Raw genomic sequence first — 21420 nt, 5'->3', positions numbered from 1 at the left:
GATTTTTATTTTAAATTCTTACTGTATTTAATTTATTTAATTACTTAAATATATTGTTAACGTTGTTTAAGTTAAGCCAATTTAACATTGTTCTTGGTGTATAATATATGGTGTATATATTTATATATAAAATGACTTAATTACCTACTTTTTATATATAAAGTAACATATGTACATACATAACAGTACATAATGATTTTTCATTCAGTCATAATTGTTCAATCTTGACCATCGTCGTAAAATCTATTAAAATTCTCGTAAGTGAAGAATAAGACTAATTTCTTAAAAATTTTAGTAAACAACTCAAAACGACGTACCGAGAAGATAAAAAATATATTTATTGGATATATATATATTTATTCCTAATCCTTGTGTGAGAATTGTAAACTGATTTCAGTATGTATGATACATACTGAAGTGGTAGCTTGAATTTTTTTTTCGATTTTGAGGTTAATGCTGTTAGCCCTATTGACCTTTACAGCGACACCGGGTGGGTAGGGAAGAGGGTACTCTGTCCCTGAAAATATGCAGGCACTGTGTGGCTGCCTGTGGGGAGTGCCGACGACGCAAGGGCGCCCCCTGCGGGGCTCGAACCTCGGCTAAGCTTGATGTAGATTTTTCTGTCTTTTATAGTAGATCTTTTTTTTTTTAATCATGAAGACGGCGACGTATTTGTAGTATAGGTAGTAGGTATGCCTTAATAATTGTGTTATACTTTAAATCATAATTATAGTTGTACTAGCGACCCTCTTGCGGCTTCGCCCGCTTTAACTACTGGATTATTCATATAATGTATGCTTGCAAAGCACTTAAGATAATGTGAAAATTAATTTAACCCTAATGCAACCCGCATTTTCGTAGTTTCAATAAGGATTTTCTAATTGTTTTACACAGCAAGGATTTTTGGTAGGTACCGTAATTATAAATCTGTGCTACTAATATTCTAAAGTACTTATTAAAATGAAAAACAGTAAAAGACAGTTTTGATCTACATTAAATGACCAACGTAACTAATACACTTATTTATATGCTAAGAGTAAGGGATAAGTGAAACTTGACTCGATACAGCTGATGTGTGAACGGCGTGATGTGTCAACAATTAAATGCGTTTTTCTCTAAAACTATTCGCAATTTCAAAATAGTGTAAAAAGCAAATTTTATCTTCGTTTAACGTAGAAATTTAATAAAGTATTTTAGAAGAAGAGAAAGCTACGTGATTCACAGTCTCCTGAAATCACTCCTACCTCTAACATGTTTGATGGATTACCCCTTACCCAAGAAGCTGAAAACCCTAAGGAAAAGAAACCCAGTAAACCTCCTCCTATTATACTATATGGAATAGGAGACTTAAATAAACTGACCGATTTCTTAGAAACGGCAACAAAAAAGGAAACTTTTAAATACAGGATAGTGAACAAAACTCAAATGAGGATCATGTGTGAAGATGTAGAAGCATATAAAAAGCTCATCACAGCGGTTCGAGAAAAGGGTCTAATCGGCCATACCTTCAACAGAAAAGAGGATAGAAACTGCAGACTTGTTATCAAAAATCTGCACCACACAACTCCACACCAAGCTATAATAAGTGCTTTTGAAGAAACTGGAAACACTGTACTTGGTGAAATCATTAATGCTAGGTATGGACCTGATAAGAAGCCTACATCTACATTTTTTGTAAATCTGCAACCTGGACCTCAAAACAAAGCTGCAAAAGAAGTTAGGTGTATCTATCACCAAATTGTCACCATAGAAGACCCTAAGAAAAGAAATACTATTGTACAATGTCAAAGGTGCCAACAATATGGACACACCAAAAACTATTGCATGAGACCACCTCGATATCTGAAGTGTGCAGAATCTCACACTACCAAACACTGCTCTAAAATTGATCGCTCCACTCCAGCAACTTGCGCTCTATGTCTTGGTCCACATCCCTCAAATTATAAAGGTTGTGAGGTCTATAAGGAAATCCTTACAAGAAAAACATCAAAGAGAACACTACCAAGGAGAACCGAACCCCAATCACAGCCTCTTAAAAACCTCTACGATAGAGAGAAGGATGGAAATGGTGTAATAATCAACGACATTAATGTAACAAGAAGATACAGTGAAGCCTTAAAAGACCCCATAAAAACTTATAACCTACGACCGAACCAAGAAACTGACCAACATCCAACATATGACCGAATAGAGAAAATATTCATAAAACAGTCTGAAAAAATTGACATTATATTACAACAGATGAGCACCATGTTGGGGCTCTTGACAACACTTGTTAACAAACTGTCCTCAAAATAAATAAAATTAAAATAGCAACCTGGAACGCAAATGGTCTTTCGCCCAACAAACATGAAGTTGAAATTTTATTAAAAACACACCAACTTGACATACTCCTTATTACTGAAACTCATTTTACTAACAGTAGCCAAGTAAACATGAAGGGTTATAACATATATACGACAAACCACCCTGATGGTACGGCACACGGGGGCACCGCTGTAATAATTAGATCCTCGATCGAACACCATGAGCTGCCACAGTATAATACGGAGTCTATTCAGGCTACCTCAGTAAATATAAAAGATAAGAACGGTCACTTCAATGTGTCATCAGTCTACTGTCCACCAAAACATAAGATAAAAGAAGAGCAGTTCACAGCATACATCAAAAGTCATGGACCTAGATTTATAGCTGGAGGAGACTGGAACTCTAAGCATGTTCATTGGGGATCAAGACTGATTACTACTAGAGGCAGAGAACTCAAAAAATGTGTTGACAAGAACAATCTAACGACGATTGCCACGCCAGAACCTACCCACTGGCCAACCGACACAAGCAAGTTGCCTGATATCTTGGACTTTTTCATAATGAAAGGACTTTCTCGATACTTCTACCACATTGAATCCTGCTTAGACGGATCTTCCAACCACATTCCTGTGATACTAACAATCAGTGTTAATGTGCTAGAGAAGCAAAGAAAATTGAGGTTGTACAGTAATAAAATTAAAAAGAGAATTATTTCGAGCCCTTGTTGATGACTCCTTACAACTACAAATATCTCTCAAGAATGAAGATGAAATTGATGACGCAGTTATGGCATTTACAACCTCAATCCAAATGGCTTGCTGGAAGAGTACAGAATCAATCGTTGCTAGAAATATGAGACAAAATCCTGTTCCGCTTGAGATTAGAGATATGATTCTCGAAAAAAGAAGACTACGCAGAGTATGGCACAATAGCCGGCACCAAGATGATAAAAGAGAGTTTAATAATTACAGTAAAACCCTTAAACAGACTATAAAAGAAACGGAAAATACATCAGCTGAGGAATTATTATCATCTCTAACCGCCACTAGTAGCACTGATTACTCACTGTGGAAGGCGTGCAAGCATAAAAATCACCCACTAAACCCTAAGCCCCCACTCCGCTTGGAAGGAAACAAATGGGCTAGAACTAAGCAGGAAAAAGTTAAAGCCTTCGCATTGCACCTCGCTAAAGTGTTTGTTCCCAACGAAGCTGCTCCTGGTTCAAATGAAGCCGATATAGATAATGTCCTACAACAACCCTTTCAACTGGACATCCCCCTAAACGCTACGACACCAGCCGAAGTATTAAGAACCATCAGACAACTACAGAGCAAGAAAGCTCCAGGGTTTGATCTTATCGATAAGAGAGTCCTGTCAGAACTGCCACGCAAAGCAATAGTATATCTGACTGCATTGTTCAATTGTATCATTAGAGTCGCCTACTATCCTGCCCTGTGGAAGGTCTCCCAAATAACCATGATCCACAAGTCTGGTAAACCACCACATCAAGTTGCATCCTACAGACCAATCAGCCTATTACCCATCGTATCTAAAGTGTTTGAGAAGATACTGCTGAGAAGGCTTATATGCGCTATGATCGAAAACAGTGTAATCCCAGACCATCAATTTGGTTTCAGAGCTGAACATGGTACAATTGAACAAATACACAGAGTGTGCAGACATATCAGTGATAGCCTTGAGCGAAAGGAATACTGCTCGTCAGCATTCCTTGATGTCCAACAAGCCTTTGACCGCGTGTGGCACAAGGGCTTGCTTTATAAGATCAAGTCACTCTTACCCCATAGCTTCTATAGTATACTGAAATCTTACCTCACAGATAGGATATTTCAAGTAAAAGAGGATGACTGCACATCAAGCTTCCATGAGATAAAAGCTGGAGTGCCACAAGGATCTGTACTTGGGCCAGTGTTATACTCAATATTCACATCAGATCTGCCGCAGACACACGGAGTCACGTATGCAACTTATGCAGACGACACTGCCATATTAGCCTCTAGTAAAGATTCTACAGATGCTACTGTGAAACTTCAAGAAAGTATCTCCAAAATAAATGACTGGTTTAACAAATGGAGAATCAAAGTGAGTGCTAACAAATCGGTGCAGGTTACGTTCACACTGCGAAGGGAAACTTGTCCTCCAGTAACCCTGGGTGGTAAGGTACTGCCTCAAAGGGATACAGTGAAATACCTTGGATTACACTTGGACCGCAGATTAACATGGCGAAAACACATTGAAACGAAACGCAAAGAAATTAATCTAAAGTACAAAGGTTTATACTGGCTACTTGGCAGAAACGCAAAACTAAGGTTGGATAACAAGCTACTTATTTACAAAACCATCATAAAACCAGTCTGGACACATGGCATTCAGGTTTGGGGAGCCACGTGCAATTCCAACATAAAAAAAATTCAAACTGCCCAGAACTACATTCTGAAGCAAATTAGTAACGCACCATGGTTCATTCGAAACAATGAAATTCATGAATTCCTAGAGATGCCTACAGTGAGAGAGGAAATTCAGACATTTGCAGGCAAATACAAACTAAGACTGGACCGCCATCCCAATCAGCTTGCTGTCCAGCTAACCTTACCTGCCCTACTAAATCGTCTTAAACGACCTAGAACATTGAAGCTTAGCAACACTGACTGAGTACTAAGTCTATATAAATATGGAAGATGTTCCTGCTGGGGATCATTTTCACACTACAAATCAACTCCAAACACATCTGCTCATAGTCAGAAAGACTGATTGCATGATATATCAATTAAAAAAAAAAAAAAAAAAAAAAGTATTTTAAAGGATAGGGATTAATACCATTATGGAAAAATATCCCTCACAATAAAAAATATATTGAAATTACTATTTTTAGACAGAAATATGATCACTACACGTTATTCTTAAAAGATACGAATATGCTCTCGCGGACTTTTTTGTAGATCTTATTAAGAGGAACAATACTCCAGTACATTATTTTCATGTGGTACTTACCATTAAAGCAGCGCATGCGCGAAAGTGTCTCAACGGGTAGGACTTTATGCACATTTATCGCATTTATGTAAATTTACATAAGAATGTACAAATAATAAACTATATATAAACCTTCCCTGAGAAATACTCGACCTAATGGTGAAAACCGCATCAAAATCCGTTGGGTGGTTTAGAAGAAGAAGAGTTAGAAAGTTCAGACTGACACGAAAAGCGACTTTGTTTTATAAGATATAGGATAGGATATCTAACTAAATTATAACGAGAGACTCAATTTAAGCAATACGTGTTCGTCAAGAGTTAAGTATATAAAGAATAATAAATGCAACATAAAAAGTTGTTTTTTGCATCACAAAATGTGTCACACTCACGGATACACTGACAGACAAACATATTATGTAGCAGAATAGTAATCAATGTGTATTTATGTAGTACGTAATACATTTTTCTTTTTTTTTCTCAACTTCACACTGTATCCCGCACACAGCAGGGTAGGCAGAGGGAACCTAGTGTTAAGACACTCCGTTACCCACTTTCTGCCGAATTCTGGAGGCATTGCGTGTTGAGTGGCAGAACTCAACGCCGCGCTTTGGTTCGAGACCAGAGCGAGAATAAACGTAAATATAATTTTAAGTAAATATTTCGTTTCTTCGAGTGGGGATCGAACTCACAACTGTCGCGTTACAGTCACATCATTGTGCCGCTGCGCATCAAAATTTCAAATCCGTTAAAATGCAAATTGTATTAAGATAGGTTTTATTCAAGATAGGTAGCTGTACTGAAATATTTATTTGATATTCTTATTATCTATAAATACATTATAGGTTTAATCTAGCAATTGACTAAAATTATTAAAATATATTAAGATGTTATCTGTGATCTGTGTATCTGTCTCAAACTCAAACGTCACTTGAATTTGACGTTGGTTTATTGATAGATTACTACTGCTTCGAATTCGAAATGTGAAGTTCTTTCTAGAATAAAATGTTGCTTTTCTTTATTTAAACCAAATTCTTAATTAATATTCTTAACTTACGTTAAATAACCATTTGAACTTTTCATTTTCAACAGTCATGACTAATATATTCGGCATGATAGTGTCGGGGCGACTTGTAAGTAATAACAAAGCCAATGTTTATGATGAGCGTTTGTTGAATAATAAGTTTTATGAATGAGAATGTTTGTAATTTCAGGTGCAGACAGACTTTACGCCGGTTTCTGAGACTAGTCTGATCACGACTATTCTGGACGTGGACTCTATTAACCACGCGGTAGTGTTTCTAACAGGCACGACGCCGCTGCCGGCGGGCACGGTGGCGGTGGTCTACTGGAGCTGGCCGGACCCCAACGCGCCGCCGAACTGGCAACCTTTAGGACATATATCTAACGCTAAGCCCTCTGCTATATTTAAGATCTCTAATTTAAAGAAATTACATGAATTATCTAGTAAGTTTGCTTAGTAAACTTTATAAAAGTGAATAAGATTTTTTTAAAATGTAATTTTAATTGTATTATAATTTTATTGTAGGTGAAAATAAGTTCATGAGTGCATTTGGCCAACAACAAATTTGTAACAATGCTCAAATTGGAATTTGTATAGAACCAGAGGCAAATTCTCAACTCTTACCTAATTCTGAAGTAAGTATCACTAAGTTTAGAAATCACTTAGTAAACGTTATTCTTTTCTTATAGAAAAAAATATATCTAACAAAATCATACCGTTTCAGGCACAACAAGTAAATACATATGTAACATTTGCCCAAAAAATGTTAGAGAGCTTAGTTAATTTTGTAGCATCATTCTCTGTAACGCAAGATCAAATGACTCCTACCCCAGGAGTGTCGTACATACCTCTGAACACTCTCCACACATGGTATCAGAACTTTGAGAGGCGGTTGCAACAAAATCCCAATTTCTGGAAGAACTAATGCAGTGTCTGTATGGAGTTTGATATCACCAAGCAATTAAATTATAATTTTTTTGACACCTGCCCTGTCGCAGTGAATCTTTTGTTCAGACACTCTGTTAACCAAAAATTTTTTGAGATAGTGTGTTGAGTGTTGGAACACAACATCGCTATCTTCTTACCAGAGGGGAAATGAAAATAGTTTATTTTTTTATTCCTCTGAGTGAGACTCAAAGTCCTTTAGTGGTCAAAAATTTACTATAAAGTTAGCAGTTTGTCCATCAAATATATTAAAGCTTAGTTATGTTAATGAGTGTGAGTTTGAATCCCTGTATTAGTTATTGAGCAAAAATCTTAATTCTTTTACTAATATTTATGGACCTATGAGTTTATATTTAAAACATTGATTTTAGAATGTATAAGTGAAGTGCTTAAAACAATATATCTTAAAGGAGTTGCATGAATACAAGTATTACCTTTGTATTTAAGTAAGAATAATATAATAGCTTATTTACAATATAAATATTGATGACATACAGTATTATTATTTTTTAGAACCTTTCATGATCCACTAACTAAAATATAAAAATAATGTAATTTTTAGGTGTAAAATTGCAAAATATATGACGCCACCTCTAGGGAAGGGTGGGCATAAGTCTTATATACGTCACCAGCTGTTAAAAGTATGAGTCGAGGACTCTGGAATCGTGAAATACGTTTGACGTAATTTATGAGTGGCCCCTTATTCATTTTAATATATTTAAAATTTTACTTTATATTTATTTTACCTATTGTGTATCTTATTGATATGCTCAACAAACATTTGCTATGTTGTAGTACGATCGACGAGTTGTGGCTGCCCTGATGGTAGATATAGATTTGATTGTACAATTTTTTCTTATTTTAAATTTAGCAAACCTAATTTCAAGGCAGCAATGACACATAAGTTGTACTGTATATGATTTATTTTGTAAGGACTGCAAATTTTTATAATAAATTTCTGATTTTACAACCATTATGTTTTTAATGGGGTTTTCAATAAAACTACGGTATAAGTGTTAACATGTATTACAGAAACATTGAGGTAACAACACCTTAGTGAACACATTCCAAGGCACTAACGTAGTGGTATAAACCTGTATTCCGCGTAGGTACAGCAGGCCAGTTCCAGGAAACTAGTTTTTAAACACTTTGTACTATATGACGACGTGTATTTTTATATTCTGCATCTATTTTTTTACAAAATAAGAATATTCTATTATATTGTGATGGAATCGGCTAAACCTTCATTTAACTTTTTATAATTACGACTAAAGTACGTACAATTCTAAACCTACTGAGGTCACTTTGTGCGACATTAACAAATCGTGAAAACAGAAATAGATTTTTTTATTTATACATTTCATTAATCAATATGATCCAGCAACTTTAATGACTAATAGCCTGTCTCTTATTGCAATAAATATAATTATATTTCAATATAAATAGATTTTTATATATATAATATGGCAAGTATATAAATAATCTTTGGTGTCAAAGAAAAGTTAGCCGACTCCATATTCAGCAGAATAACGCATTTACATCACTATTACAAAATGGAAGATCAATTCATTATTAACTAAATATAACCATTGTGTCTAAAATACAAATTTAATTTATAAAAGCATGCTTTTCTTAGGAGCCAGTCATAAATGGCGTTACACGTTAGTTTAAGGAGGGAACCAAAGTGCTTGAAGGGGATATGGACGAGTCCAAAATTTTGTGAAATTTGTATTATAATTTTTTCAACATTATTTCGTTACTGTTGTTTTAATGTAATAATTTCTATTTGAAAATTAGGAGGGGTGGGGGGTGGTGGAAAGGGCCCCCTCTGCGTTCTCACAAACAATCATATAATTCGTGTCAAACAATTTATGCATGACCACTTATTTTAAAAAATGTGTTCGTAGTAAAAAGTGAATGCACCTTAGTGAAACATTATATTTGTACAAAATAACTTAAATAAGCTGAGATCTGCTTTACAACTAATTAACAATAACATCAAGTTCAAACTGTAAAATTACAAGCTACGTGGGTTTTTCGACCAGAGCGGGGAAATAAAAATAATGTAAATATTGAGTAATAGTAATGTGAATAATAATGTAAATATCTCCCAACTGGGAATCGAACCCACAACCGTCGCGTTTACAGTCGCACGCCCGCGCTCGTGCCCGTGCGTTGACGGTTCGACGGCTTAAACTATTATAATGAAATGGAAAAGGTGTATCTCTAAAAGCGGAGTTAAATTCATGTAATTCAAAAATTCAAACTACAATATTAAATTTAAGTAATAAAAATCAAGATATTTTGTTCAAATATAAAAAAATTGTGTATTATTTGAGAAGTACCTTAATAATATATCTTAATAAATAGAAACTAAAAATAAGCTTGGTAGTGTACAGTTAAGCACAAGTTGCCTTTCAACTGAAATATAGCATATTGACAAGAAACAATCCGTGTTTAGTGTTCCGCACCAGACCGTATCTCATGAACCGTAATACTTAGACTGTTGAAACTTCCACAGATTATGTATTTATGTTGCTGCTACAATAAAAAAAATATAAAACAGAATAAAATAAGTACTGAGACGGCTTCCATAAAACAAATATGATTTTTTTGCCGTTTTATAGATAATGGGTACGAAACCCTTAATGCGTGAGACGGACTCGTACTTGGCCGATTTTTTAAATAACCAAAGTTACGCATCATCTGTTCCATATTGAAAAAGATACAACTTAGTTTAATTAAATATTACTTTAATATTAAAAAGTCAGTAATAACGGTTACATTTTAAAATATAACTTTCGTCAAATTCCAAGGGATTTAGGGGCGGAACTCAAGGCCGCATTTAATGCATAACAACAAAATAATAATTACTTAAATATATTTCCAATTGAAATCAGGAATCGAATCCGCAATCATCAAACAGTTACAGTCAAACTGCGTCTCGTGGTTTCAAATAACCCTACATATTACTGACATTTTATTATCTTATAAATTATTATAGGTAACATGTTTTCCTAAACATAGTTTAAGCTAAAAATAACTTAAAATTTAATTGGTGCTTCTTAAAACATTGTCAATAATTATAGTATTATTATCAAATCTATACTAATATAATAAAGCGGAAGAGATTGTTTGTTTGTTTGAACGCTAAGATCTCTGGATCTACTGGTCCGATTTACTATGTTTTTGTTTTGTATGAAAGCTGCATTCTTCAGAAGTGCTATAGGCTATATAACATTACATTACACATATAAACTTATATATTAAAATACTTTCTAATTTGACATGCAATTTATTCTGGCATCTAAATAGCAACCGTCGCGTCGCTACGCAACCGTTACCGCGACATTTTGATATTCATCCTTATGAAAATAAATATAATAGTCACTTTTAGCATTTCATCTAGATTGAAATTATAGTTTACTGTATAACATTCTAATAAATAATTAAGATGTGACTGATTCGAAATGACCTAGCCTTCGGGCGGCATAGTACTCATACTATGACTATTTTCATGATCATACTCATGATCGACACGAAAATATTCTTATAGTTCAAGCAGGCGTAGCCGCGTCTGGGTCCACTATTTATCAATATAATAGCAATGGTCTTAGTGTAAAATAGAAGGCAGCATGCCATTAAGGTTGTTTTTACGGAACCTAACGTCCTCACATCATTGATTAAAACTTAAAAATATCATTATTATTTCATTCAGTAAAAAACATTCAAAATTTTAAGTAATATACATATTTAAAAAGCCTTAAATTCAATTAAATTAAAATTTCTTGTTACAATATTTAGGCTATCAGAGTAAAAAGAACCATAATCATATAAATTTCATTAATATGTATAAATATGTTGTTTTATATATATGTTAATTATATATTAGGCACAAAAATATTTGGAATCATACAAAAATTTTACTTTACGCGCACTTCATGTTGTATGTCCAAGAGCTTTAGTAATTAGGCCAATTATACAGTTTGCTTATTGTATTTATCATCTTATTATTATCAATATATGTTTGTAAAAAACAGAATATTTCATATAGTTAGTCTCAAAAGAGATTTAAATGGTCACAGACTCTCACTATACTAAGTATGCACAGTTATACCTAATTTTTTTAAAATGTCTTAAATCTTTAAAAAACTATACAAATCCTTGTTTCATTTAGTTACTGAAGAATTTTTATGTGAAATGTCAGTAAAGGTCAGTCATTATTTGAATACATTTACTAAGATTTTTTAAATTATTTCATGAATTACAAGTATTTGATTGATTTTTGTCTCAATTTTTAGGATTGTATAACCTAACCAGTTAACCAAAGTTAAGTAATTATCTTGTTAAAGTTAAAGTGACCATGTAATAATAGAATAGGCTTAATTAGCGGTCAGTTTTTATAAAAATCTAAAATAGTTTTTTTTAGTTATATGGGGTCATATGTGTCACGATGACTTTACCGCAACGTAGTAAATATTATAATGGGAGCTATTATTTTTGGAACGAAGTTCCTTACGGCAGGCTTGGAAGGGATAGGGATTTCGCTGCGTGACCGAACTGAAAAAAATGTGATAGTAAAACCGTAAGAAAAATGCGTGGAAAAAAATTGAGGGTTGACGCGACATTAGTGAGGGTCCGCTTGGGGGTTGATTTTTGGTCAGTGGGTACACTTGAGGGTTGACTCAGGGGACCACTATCAGTTTCCTTGTGCAACATGGGGTCACTGAGGGTCTCCTTGGGGTTCAGCTAAAAAGGGGTGTTGTAGCGCGTCGTGAGCGGAGAGGCGCGTGCGGGGGTCGGGGTCGAGGAGGCGCGCCGCGAGCGCGAACGCCGAGTCGGGGAACCCCGCTATCATCACCCCGGGGGTTATTGTGTCTGCCTGTAATGTAACATTGTTATATATATTGTTCCCTTTACTCGGAGGAATAAAGAATCATACAATTTAAAATTTTATAGTATTTATAATTTGACTATTTATATTTTTAACAGATAGTGAAACAGCCTCTGTCTGGTAGGTAGCATTAAATATTTTATATTATTTTTGGTAACCGAAAATTCCTTTCTTGTTTCGTAACCAATTTTCGTGAAAACTAGCCTTTAATGTTTAAAAATCAATTCATAGGTTTCTTGAACAAAAATTATTATGAATAAATAAAAATTTTAATTTAGTAACAAATAATCTTAAAAGTCATACTTCACATCAGTCAATCAATGCTTGTAATGTTATTATTGGATATCTTTATTTAATTAATTATGTCACGGAAAAAAAAATGCTTGCTCAAGAAGTCTAGCTTATCAGTATAAATGATATCAGTATAATATTAATATAATGTTAAATTAAATGTATCTTTCAGTTTGTTCAAATAATAATTTTATAATTAATTACTTATATTTTTTTAGTTCACCTAGCTAACGTCAAAACACTGTTTACGATTTTCGCTCGAAATCCAGACATCAACGATTTTTTTTTTGGAAAGAGACGGTACGGGTCACCTGATGATAAGTGATCACCGACGCCCACGACCCCGTGTAGCACCAGAGAAGGTCCAGTTGTTACATTATAAAAGAAAGATTATAAAATATATAAACGTAAATAAATTATTAGCTCTGGTGCCGAGGCAAAGCGCGGCGTTGAGCACGCAATACCTCCAGAAATTGGCAGAAAATGGGGAACGGAGTGTCTTAACACTAGGTTAACCCTCTGTATGCGGGATACAGCGTGAAGCGGATTTGATTACAAAATATATAACTTACAGCCACAGTCTCATCTCTACACAAACAATTGTGCAACGGCAGTCTACAATGTAGGCACTGCGAAGAGGACCGGCCTGCAGTAGTAGTAGTAGGTAGAGGAGCTCCGCGAAGACGAGCCACTAGCTTCCTGAGACAGATGCCACGACGGTGCGACGATGTTACTAGCCTACGACCTATGATGAAATTATATATAAGCTACAGGAAGTTTTTATAAGGGTTGCCCTTTGAAAAAGTATTTGTTGGCGTATCTCGTTTTTTTATAATTTTTTTTCATAGGGTAGGCAGAGGGCAACCCAGTTTCAAGATAATCCATTCTCATTAAGACATTTCCGTTTCCCATTATCCGCCGAATTCTCGAGTCATTGCGTGTTAAGTGGCAAAATTGAACGCCGCGCTTTTCCTAGTTACCAGAGCGAGGGAAATATTAAATATTTAATTTAATCGAGTTGTTTGCAGTCGCATGCTGCGCCTCGATTGGCTTCACAATCTATGCACTATATATTACTTCATTATCAGTTAACAATGCGCAAACGTTCATAAAATGTAACTTCAATGCGGCCACGATTCGTCCAATGCACTATACTCACCTAGAGCAGTCGCGACCCGCCGGAGGGGGTCGGTGCCGAGCAGGTCCACGAGCTCGGCGAGCGCGGCCACGTCGTCGGCGGCGCGCAGCAACGGGTAGCGGCGCGCAAGCGCGCTGGCCAGCACCACGCCCGCCGCCCACGTGTCCACCGCCGTTCCCTGGCGGGGGCTCTTCAGTAGCACCTCGGGCGGCCTGAAGCCCTGCGTGCCGGCTCGGGGCGCCCGCGCCGCCACCCGCCCCGCGCACGTCGTACACACGCCACCCGCGCCTGCGCACGCGCACGTGCCCCCGCTCGAGCTACGCACCGAGTGCGCAGGGGGAGGGGGCGTCTACAATGTACGGGGAACTATGATTATATACGATAATATACGCATATATTTTATTTATTTACGTCTTGGATTTGATCTTTAGGTTAGGTAAATTTAGATTCATTATAATTTTTTCTAGCGTACAAAATATAACCATATAAATTGTTTTATTGACAAGATATTCACTGTGTACTTGTATTTTATACGCAAGAAAAAAAAATATAATTTTATCCATTGAGCCTGTTTAATACATTCTTAAGGAAAAGAGTAAATTTTACAAAAACCATACAAATACCTACCTTAGGCACGTTGTTTCTCGGTATCTGCACTCTGTGCGGGCGCCGCGGCGCGTACGCGGCCTGTGATGTCACCGCATGTGACGTCAGGGCGCGCGGCGCGGGCGCAGGTGCGGGGAGCGTGACGCGCGTGCCCACGGATAGATCTAGGGCCACGCGTTTGGCACCTGGGGAACTGTCCTCCTGGAAAATTATTAAGAATCAGCTTCACGCTGTATCCCGCACACAGCAGGATAGACAGAGGGCACCTAGTGTTAAGACAGTCAGATGTCAATGTCAATTGTCAGTTTTAGGGAGGTGGGGTGAATGACATGTCGTTCTTAAATAGTGGGAACGAGCGATGCGAGACTCGCAGAGATGCTGAGACGTCATCTGACTTCACAGCGTTCCGAGTATAGACGAAGACCTAACGAGCCAGGACCGCCCACGCGCCACCCCGCTTTCAACAAATATATATTAAAAACTAAAGCCAGTACCTCATCTCGTGGTCGCTTGGCAGGTAGCGTGGTAAGATGTGCGGGCGGCGGCGCCGGTTCCTCGCACACGCGCTGTGCAAGACCAAAGTCCACTAACAAATACCTGATTTAACAATATGAAAAATATAAATATAGAAAACATAAAAAAAAATATTAAAAATAGCGACCCCCCCCCCGCGGCTTCGCGCGTTTGAACTACATGATTATTCATTTAATTAATAGAATTGACTGATACATATAATTAATAGAATAAGTATACATATGGATTGCTATATATTTGCAGGAAAACTCATGCCTTGAGTTCATTCAAATGCCGATAACTTTTTTTTAATGAACCGATTTTGATTAAACAAACTTTAGATGTTAAACTTGGTTAAAACAAAGAAATTGTTGAAAGTTTTACGTAAATCGGTTCAGTACTTTCAGAGATTAGCGTGACCATACATACAGACAGACAGACAAGAAATTAAAAAAATATATTTTTGTCTTTTTAAGTGCCTTAAGTGGATAGAGATCCATTTCAGTCAAAAATACTAAATTTACACACAAAATATATATAGAGATAAGATTAAGTCAGAAGAAGGTATAAGATAGTCTGATGAAAAACAATAATAACAAAAGATCTAAAGCATAGATTCACAAGATTTTTAATAAATTTATTAGTCATTTTACTTTGAATGAGCCGTGAGATATATTTATAACCTAAAAGCGCGAGATTCTCTGCGAAATGTTTTCAAAGGTGCAGGTATTATTACAGTTGCTTCCCAATTTATATATTAACTAGCGGACGCGCGCAGCTTCGCTTGCGTATTTAAGGGTGAATTCTAATAACCCATGAAACATGTGTTCAATGAAATATTTTTAAGTCTAAATTTCAAATTTTATAAAAATCGGTGGCGATTTAAAGATTTTTCCATACAAACTTTCATCCCCTTATTTGCACCCTCAGGGGATGAATTCTAGAAAACCATGAAACACATATTCAATTAAATATTTTTAAGAGTCTAAATATCAAATTTTATAAAAATCGGTGGCGATTTAAGAATTTTTCCATACAAACTTTCAACCCCTTATTTTCACCCTTAGGGGGAGAATTCTACAAAACGATGAAACACGTGTCCAACTAAATAATTTTAAAAATCTAAATTTCAAATTTTATAAAAATCGGTGCCGATTTAAAAAAAATTCCATACAAACTTTGAACCCCTATTTCACCCCTTTAGGGTTAAAATTTTTCAAAATCCCTTCTTAGTGGATGTCCAGATTACGAAAGTAAACTTTTATCCCAATTTAACGTTTCTACCATCAGCGGTTAAGGCTGTGCGTGCGTCTTACCTCAGTCAGTGAGGACAAGTCCTTTTATATATATAGATTAATAGCGGACGCGCGCAGCTTCGCTAGCTTATTTAGGGGTGAATTCTAATAAACCATGAAACATGTGTTCAATGAAATATTTTTAAGAGTCTAAATTTCAAATTTTATAAAAATAGGCGGCGATTTAAAGATTTTTCCATACAAACTTTCAACCCCTCATTTGCGCCCTAAGGGGGTGAATTTTAGAAAACCATGAGACATATGTGCAATTAAATATTTTTAAGAGTCTAAATTTAAAATTTTATCATAATCGGTGGCGTTTTAAAGATTTTACCATACAAACTTTCAACCCCTTATTTGCACCCTTAGGGGGAGAAATCTAGAAAACGATGAAACACGTGTTCAATTAAATACTTTTAAAAATCTACATTTCAAATTTTATAAAAATCGGTGCCGATTTAAGTTTTTTTCCATACAAACTTTCAACCCCTATTTCGCCCCTTTAGGGTTAAAATTTTTCAAAATCCCTTCTTAGTGGATGTCCAGATTACAAAAGCAAACATCTGTCCAAATTTCACGTTTCTACGCACAGCGGTTACGGCTGTGCGTGCGTCTTACCTCAGTCAGTGAGGACAAGTCATTTTATATATATAGATATTCTCTTGGTCCGACAAAATATACATTGTCATAGTAAAAATAGTGATAAACATACGATAGGAACGAGAAATAAAGATAAGATTGTTACGCCAAGTTTTCGCCTCCAAAAAGTTAATAAATCTTTTAAGGGTCTGAGTATACGCGTATATAATAAAATTCTGCGGTGTATTCTAGGTTTGCCACTACAAAAATTTAAAATATCTTTAAAAAAATTCTATTCTGTGATGGAGGATAGCTGCCAGCTGATGTAATAGATTGTACCATTGACTTTGAAAAGAGCAACTGTTGAGTTTCTTGCCGGTTCTTCTCAGCTGAACTGCCTTCCGAATCGATGGTAGCTTTTTATTTATATGTTCATTCTATAATTCAAAAGTGCTTATAATAATAGTTTATAATATCTATTCGAATTAAGAATATTTTGAATTTGAATAAGTTAATTTACTTTTTGCATAAAAAAATTACCATTAAATTCTAATTACCACTAAATTATTCTTGTAGTGTACATTTAGAAGATGAAGGAACAACTAACCTTTTATTATCTCTATCATATAAAAAATTACTAGGCTTGACATCTCTATGTATAACACCAAAAGAGTGCACATGTTTAAGGGCCACCATCAGAGCCCGCATATACTGACGCACCTCCTCGGCGTCCATGTCGCCCACATATTCCTGAAACATATAGAAAACTCATCATTCTACTACTCTCATTTACAACACTCATGTGATCAAATGGAAATAATTAAGAGTTGTATATCAATGGCTTACAAGTTGAAAACTGTTAACAGCCTATTAAAAAATATATATTAGGAGACTAAAAACGTTTTAAATAACTGTGAGTATATGTAATATGTATATTATAAGGTCTACTATATGAAAGAAATAAAGGTATAAAAATGGACATATCAAAACACCAACAACCAGACTTGGCAGGTTGGCGCACTCTAAGCCGACAATATGACAAATTTTAAGTGTGGTAGTAGGAACAGTTGGCTGCATACAAAATATGTACTGCAGTCTTCAATAAATAGAGTTTCCAACATCAAAAATTTTTAAAAGCTTTTATCTTTCAATGTCAACCAGTATCTGAGATTAGCACATTATACTAGGCTAACTGTTTAACTTTATAATATTAATATAAGTATTTAATTACTAGCTAAGCAAAGAAAAGAATGTATCATTTCTTCAATGTCAATCCTATTATATGATGGAGTTAAGTATATGAAAATGAGAAAAAATATATAAACATGTAATATGCATTTTAAAATGGTAGTATGAAAAATAATATACACATAATTGCAAGCTTATTTTGTTTAATAATATGATGACAAAATATTTCTGAAACTAAATATCATTGTTTGTGACATGCTGATTATAGTGCTGATTATAATTAGCAAATAATAAATCATATTAATAAAAATATGTCATTATATTTTAAATATTTCTATTTATTTTGCAGAAAGAAAAAAAAATGTAATGATAATAAATCACATGTTTAAATTACTTAGGAATGATCACTTATGAATTTAGGCACCAGAATTTATTTACATTTTGATTTCAACAATTTCAACATTTAACATAACCATTACATTTACAATTGTTGTAATCAACCCGTACTCTTCTACTTACAGAAAATTTCCTATGAGGTATATAAGGCATCACAAAAACAATAGCATCAAGATGTCGTAAACATAGTTCCACTCCTATCACATTGTGCTTTCCTCTGTAATCAAATATATATTTATAATGACAAGAATATTATTTACTTCAAGTCATATATTCTTTAAAAATACAATTGAAATTATATAAGATTGCTAAATAGTTTAATCTAGAATGAGTTAACAAAATTAAATTAATCTCTCAAGCAAGTATCTCATCACATATGGCATATGCTGAAAAATAGATTAATTGAAAACAGTCAATAATATATTAAAAAAAAAAGATTTTTTTTCTTTATAAATTAATGACAGGTAGTCAACATAATATAAGAGTTTACCACTTGACATACTTACCCCATCTCTTGAAGACATCTTAGTTCATGCTCTATTCGTGCAGGATGAGCTGTAGGCACCAAGTGTTTTATTGCGAACCAAGGCTTTTCGGGTTCTTTAAGTCCAGCATGTTGTTTTAATGATCCTAAATAAACTGAGCTAAATGTGCCTTCACCTATCTTTCGATGAACGTCGAATATATTGTCCAATTTTGGTAATTTGTGCAATAATTCATTAATTTGTTGCTCTGTAAAATAAAAATTGCATTGCAAAAATAAATGTTCAAAACTAACCTTTAAGGGCAACTTGTCATTAAACAGAACCATTAAGTAAATAATTTTTCACTTACTTTCCACGTCGTCTTTATAACATATTGAGTCACCGTTTTTCTTTTTGTTGGCTTCATTGCCCTTGTTTCTGCGTGTTTCCAAATTCTGTATAGCATCTTTTTGTATTTTATGCCCTTTAGCCTCTATTACCCTTATTCTAGACATAACTTGAATACCAATCTAGCACAGTTTCATGATTTTAAAACTAAAATTAAATAAAAAACAAAGGGGTTTGCGAAATAAAAGTATTTGAAGTAAGCAAAATAAACTTAAAAGTGAATAGGTAGGACAACAACGTTGACGTCACTGTCACGGACAAGCCGCAGTCACTTTCTACTTTCTCTATTCGCGAGCTGAACTCGTACTATTTCGCTTTCTTCGTATTATATTTAAATTTAATCTGTGGTTATCAGCTGTAATTGACATTGACAATTAAGAAATGACATTTCTAATGTCTTAAAATTTTGTGGTTGTTCTTGAGTGGGACTTGTCCACGACTTGTTCTCCTATAATTTTTGGTAATATCAGCTGAGTGTTTATTTATTAGAATTTTTTATTCTAGTTAACATTACAATAAAGATCTATTATAATTTCAATTATAGTTTGCAGTGTTTTATCACAATAAAGTTAAAAATATTGACAATGTTCTCCAGAAAAGTAAAATACAATACACTTAACTACTACATGAAATCAGTAAGTGAGTTATAGCCGTCAGTTATAATTTCAAAATAATACATTATTTATAAGCATTTAATATAAATCAAAATAGTATAAGCACTTGAAATCATAACCTTCAAAAATTAATAAAAATGTTAATCTAACGAAGATTTAATAAATACATTATTAGTTTCAGGCAGCATATGTAACAAAGGCACCCAAACCAGAGATACCCAAGAATCCTCTAAACAAAGTATATTCAGCCAATGAACAAACAAGTAACGGCATTGTATATGATAGAAAGCCATTCAAAGTCGAACTTATAGCGGGAAAAACATATAGCTGGTGTCTTTGTGGCCGTTCTAAGTCACAACCATTGTGTGATGGAACACACAAGGATGTGTATTTGAAGATTACACAAAGGTGAAACTATGTTTAATTTTTTTTACTCAAGCTAATGCTTTTACTTTTCTATTTGCTTGCTTTTCTAAAGCAGGGTAGGCAAAGATAAATAGTTTTTAAGCCAGGTGAACCCATAAACATTCATATATTTAATACTGTGCCATGATAGCCTCAAACCATCTCAGCATCCTTTAATTATATTAAGACATTTACTTAATATAATTAAAAAAGTAGCTGTACACTTTTTCCTGCATAGAAGGCATTAAGAACCTAGTTTCAAAGTTTTCCATTTCACACTTTCCACCTTTCTGTGAGACATTGTGTGTTAAGTAACATAATTCAATACTAAGTTTCGGTCTGAGATGAAAATAATAAATTTTAGTAAATGTGTTGCAACCATCACAAGTACAATATAATAGATCATCTAATCTAACTTATTCTTTTGTTTTATTTACAGACCCATCAGATTCCAAGTTGAAAAGACAAAAGAATATTGGTTGTGTAACTGTAAACAAACAAAAAATAGACCATTTTGTGATGGTACCCACAAACAGAAGGAGATACAGGAAGCAACTACTATTAGAGTTTAATTTATTATTTGAATTGTACGTAGAAATAAGAAATAAGTAGATTTATATTAATAAAGAAATAAATATTACAAATATCAATTTCAGATTATTTCATTTAAAAAAAATTGGTTCTACACAGTACTATGTTATTGACATACTTATTGTCTTTATATGTATATATTATGTATGAATATTCATTTGATTATATTTAGGTTTTCGTCATTTCTGCCCAATATTCCAAAGGGATTGAGAAAACATTTGAATTATTATTATAATAATGAAAAAAATATATATATATTATAACTTCTACATATTGTATAGAACTTAGCACTGCATATTGCAATTGCCAGAAACAAAAACATATTTATATCCCACGGGACTCGAACCTAGGCTGGAGGCTGTAAACACAGCGTTGAATTATTTTAATTTTATAAACTATAATTAGGACAAATTACAGGCTCTAAAAGCCGAAAATTATCTTCATTAAATTTCCTTGATAATGAAATAATTTTCACCCCTAAGTTTTCAATATACATGTGAAATAAAAATCGATTAAATATACCTTACAATTTTCAATTATATTTTGTCACAAAATGCCTTATTGTTACTTATTTATAAGAGATATGGTGTCGCGGACTTTTTTTTTAGATCTAATGAAATTGAATATGTTTGTCATACAATGTACTGACATATAATTAGCTATAAGTGCGGCGCACGCGCTCAGCAATCTGATAGCCTTCCTTATTATTGATATTTCGTTATATAGCTTATAGCACTTCTGAAGAATGCAGATATCATACAACAAATAGTTAAAAAT

General features: G+C 34.2%; 3 protein-coding genes across 9 annotated transcripts; 2 read left to right on the top strand and 1 right to left on the bottom strand.

Moving 5' to 3' along the window:
• Nucleotides 1-6217: 6217 nt before the first annotated feature.
• On the top strand, nt 6218-9709 carry LOC146534947 (protein OPI10 homolog). 2 transcript variants are annotated; one of them, XM_085192536.1, is made up of 4 exons: nt 6218-6425; nt 6507-6759; nt 6839-6951; nt 7041-7753. In XM_085192536.1, exons 1-4 carry the CDS (start codon nt 6387-6389, stop codon nt 7239-7241), a joined length of 606 nt encoding a protein of 201 aa, XP_085048662.1. In that variant the 5' UTR covers nt 6218-6386; the 3' UTR covers nt 7242-7753. The 2 variants fall into 2 exon arrangements, with proteins under 2 accessions (XP_085048662.1, XP_085048663.1); XM_085192537.1 differs by having other exon boundaries at nt 6220-6425; nt 6842-6951; nt 7041-9709.
• On the bottom strand, nt 8272-19328 carry LOC146534946 (non-specific serine/threonine protein kinase Cdc7-like). The gene is made up of 9 exons (XM_085192535.1): nt 18996-19328; nt 18668-18893; nt 18285-18378; nt 17185-17327; nt 14685-14787; nt 14212-14391; nt 13606-13933; nt 13019-13191; nt 8272-12143 (listed from the first exon to the last, which is right to left on the bottom strand). The coding sequence occupies exons 1-9, from the start codon at nt 19138-19140 to the stop codon at nt 11985-11987; spliced, it is 1551 nt and encodes a 516-aa protein (XP_085048661.1). The 5' UTR covers nt 19141-19328; the 3' UTR covers nt 8272-11984.
• Nucleotides 19329-19359: 31 nt separating this feature from the next.
• LOC146534945 (uncharacterized) lies at nt 19360-20703 on the top strand. Of its 6 annotated transcripts, none has more exons than XM_085192543.1 (4): nt 19360-19493; nt 19578-19668; nt 19829-20055; nt 20492-20703. In XM_085192543.1, the coding sequence occupies exons 2-4, from the start codon at nt 19618-19620 to the stop codon at nt 20622-20624; spliced, it is 411 nt and encodes a 136-aa protein (XP_085048669.1). In that variant the 5' UTR covers nt 19360-19493; nt 19578-19617; the 3' UTR covers nt 20625-20703. The 6 variants fall into 6 exon arrangements, with proteins under 6 accessions (XP_085048669.1, XP_085048665.1, XP_085048667.1 ...); XM_085192539.1 differs by having other exon boundaries at nt 19364-19493; nt 19823-20055; XM_085192541.1 differs by having other exon boundaries at nt 19427-19493; nt 19585-19668; nt 19823-20055.
• Nucleotides 20704-21420: the final 717 nt, after the last annotated feature.

The sequence above is a fragment of the Heliconius melpomene genome, chromosome 11 (genome assembly GCF_056956725.1).
Source record: "Heliconius melpomene rosina isolate 202511_hmr_F chromosome 11, ASM5695672v1, whole genome shotgun sequence".
Taxonomy (NCBI): Eukaryota; Metazoa; Arthropoda; class Insecta; order Lepidoptera; family Nymphalidae; genus Heliconius; species Heliconius melpomene.
This window is presented reverse-complemented; position numbering and strand designations above follow the sequence as displayed.

Excerpts from the sequence above, each read along its gene's own strand:
- LOC146534945 (XM_085192539.1), top strand. The coding sequence starts at position 19,618 with ATGTTCTCCAGAAAAGTAAAATACAATACACTTAACTACTACATGAAA. Across the intron at positions 19,669-19,822 it reads TTAACTACTACATGAAATCA|TTTCAGGCAGCATATGTAAC; the intron begins GTAAGTGAGTTA and ends ATACATTATTAG. Across the intron at positions 20,056-20,491 it reads TATTTGAAGATTACACAAAG|ACCCATCAGATTCCAAGTTG; the intron begins GTGAAACTATGT and ends TTTTATTTACAG.
- LOC146534947 (XM_085192536.1), top strand. The coding sequence starts at position 6,387 with ATGACTAATATATTCGGCATGATAGTGTCGGGGCGACTT. Across the intron at positions 6,426-6,506 it reads TGATAGTGTCGGGGCGACTT|GTGCAGACAGACTTTACGCC; the intron begins GTAAGTAATAAC and ends TTGTAATTTCAG. Across the intron at positions 6,760-6,838 it reads GAAATTACATGAATTATCTA|TAGGTGAAAATAAGTTCATG; the intron begins GTAAGTTTGCTT and ends ATAATTTTATTG.
- LOC146534946 (XM_085192535.1), bottom strand. The coding sequence starts at position 19,140 with ATGTCTAGAATAAGGGTAATAGAGGCTAAAGGGCATAAAATACAAAAA. Across the intron at positions 14,788-17,184 it reads TATGATAGAGATAATAAAAG|GTATTTGTTAGTGGACTTTG; the intron begins GTTAGTTGTTCC and ends TTGTTAAATCAG. Across the intron at positions 13,192-13,605 it reads GCGGGTCGCGACTGCTCTAG|GTCGTAGGCTAGTAACATCG; the intron begins GTGAGTATAGTG and ends ATTTCATCATAG.